The sequence below is a fragment of the Epinephelus moara genome, chromosome 20 (assembly GCF_006386435.1).
Source record: "Epinephelus moara isolate mb chromosome 20, YSFRI_EMoa_1.0, whole genome shotgun sequence".
In the NCBI taxonomy this organism is placed as follows: domain Eukaryota; kingdom Metazoa; phylum Chordata; class Actinopteri; order Perciformes; family Serranidae; genus Epinephelus; species Epinephelus moara.
The window spans coordinates 16,811,965-16,813,707 of record NC_065525.1 but is presented as its reverse complement, the minus strand read 5'-3'; the positions used below and the strand labels follow the sequence as shown (position 1 = coordinate 16,813,707).

The following is a 1,743-nucleotide window of genomic DNA, read 5'->3' as shown; positions in this document are numbered from 1 at the left end:
ATATGAAGGGGATTAATTAAGAGATTCTTTGTTTCATAATTACATATCTGTCCATGTAATATTGAACATATGGGGGCTCCATATTGGCCACTGATTCCTAGACTTTGTTTTGTTTTTCGTAAGATGAAGATGTGGAGTTTCGTGAAGTCGCCCTGTGATTTTGCCCCCAAATAAAAAAAAATAAAAAATTGTGACTTTGGGCACTTCAATATTCATTGTGTCAGTTAATAAATAAATAAAGAATACAGAAAATGTATTCAATTCTTTATGTAAATTCTATTAATATTTTCATAGCAGCAGTACAGGAAATGAAACATTGGCATGTAATGATTTTGTGATATTGATTCAGTGCATCCTGGGTATCCTGGTAAATATCAGGAGAAAGTTTTTGGTAAGGCAACAAGTGACAAGTGACTGACCCAGAAAATAACTGCAAAGTCATCACCAAACACCTGACACAGTCCTTTGCAGGTGAGTACATGTGACACATTCAAACAGGATGGCACAGAGAATCATCTCCGGTCCTCAGAGTTCAGGACGGTAGCACCAAACACTGCTGCAGGTCAGACCGTAGTTCTCCTCTCTGACGGACTCGGGCAGCTCAAACTGAGCCAGCTGACGCAGGAGTCGTCGGATGCCGTGTTCCTCAAACTGGGCTCTCCCCGGATCTCCGATCAGGACTCTGGTGCCGTGGGTTTTGATGCAGAGGTCCAGCCAGCTGTGAAGGCTGGTGGCGAGGGCCTCGTCGTAGAACATGTCACCCAGGAGGATCAGGTCAAAGCCCTCGAGTGGTGAACCGATCATGTTATCAGTCAGACAAACAGGCGGCTCCAGGCCGTTCACCTCGCAGTTCATGCGCGTAGCAACGGCTGCAACTGTAACACAAAGAGTACTTTATCTTCTACTGTACCAGCAGATCAGACTCCAGGGGCCTCATGTACAAAGGGTGCGTAGGCACAAAAACGTGGCATAAGTCCTTTTTCACGGCAAAGTTCAGATGTATCAAGAGTGAAATGACCGTGGAAATGTGCGGTGCCTCACACCAACTTCATGGCTGGCGTACGCACGTTTCTACAGCTGTTGATCCTTTGGCGACACTTAGAGGTGATGCTGGGAAACTGTTATAATAAATAAATGTGAAAACAATTAGTCCTCATAGTGATGTGCACATCAGAGACACATGAACAATTAACACTGATGAATAATTAACATACCCACGTGTCTGCAATTAGATGAGTGGATATGAAAGCATGCGCAAAGTGGTGCCGAAAATACCGTTAACAACAACGGCTGCTTTAGCAGTAGTAGATTTGTAAATGGCGCAATACGAAGAGAGCGTGTGTTCAGAGACAGATGGCACTGGCACATGATAACAACTGGCTCATCAGCTGCTTTAGGTTCCCGAGGCCAATCCTCCTGGAACTGTGCGCAGCCGGTGGTGCAACACCGGCAGCACGACACGGCGAGGAGCCATGCGCTGTCTGTTTCCATACAGGTTCTGACCACACTGGGGTTCCTAGCAACAGGGGCATTCCAGAGGGAGCTGGCCGACCGATCAGAACTGTGCCAGTCGACCCTGAGCCGAGCCATGCCAGCTGTGTGGGACGGAATTATCCGCATGTCAGCCAGGTATATCAAATTCCCATATGCAGCTGAACAGGCCAACATTAAAGCGCAATTTGCAGCGACAGACGGTTTTCCTGACGTTATCGGAGCTATCGACTGCACACACATGGCTACAGT

General features: G+C 46.8%; 1 protein-coding gene across 1 annotated transcript in view; it reads right to left on the bottom strand.

The window, feature by feature from the left end:
• Positions 1 to 252: 252 nt before the first annotated feature.
• Positions 253 to 1,743, bottom strand: part of etfbkmt (electron transfer flavoprotein subunit beta lysine methyltransferase) — a 6,188-nt gene continuing 4,697 nt past the window's right edge. Inside the window, exon 3 of the mRNA XM_050074222.1 lies at positions 253 to 875. Coding sequence (XP_049930179.1) covers positions 526 to 875 — 350 coding nt within the window. The 3' untranslated portion in view covers positions 253 to 525. The remainder of the gene's footprint in view (positions 876 to 1,743) is intronic.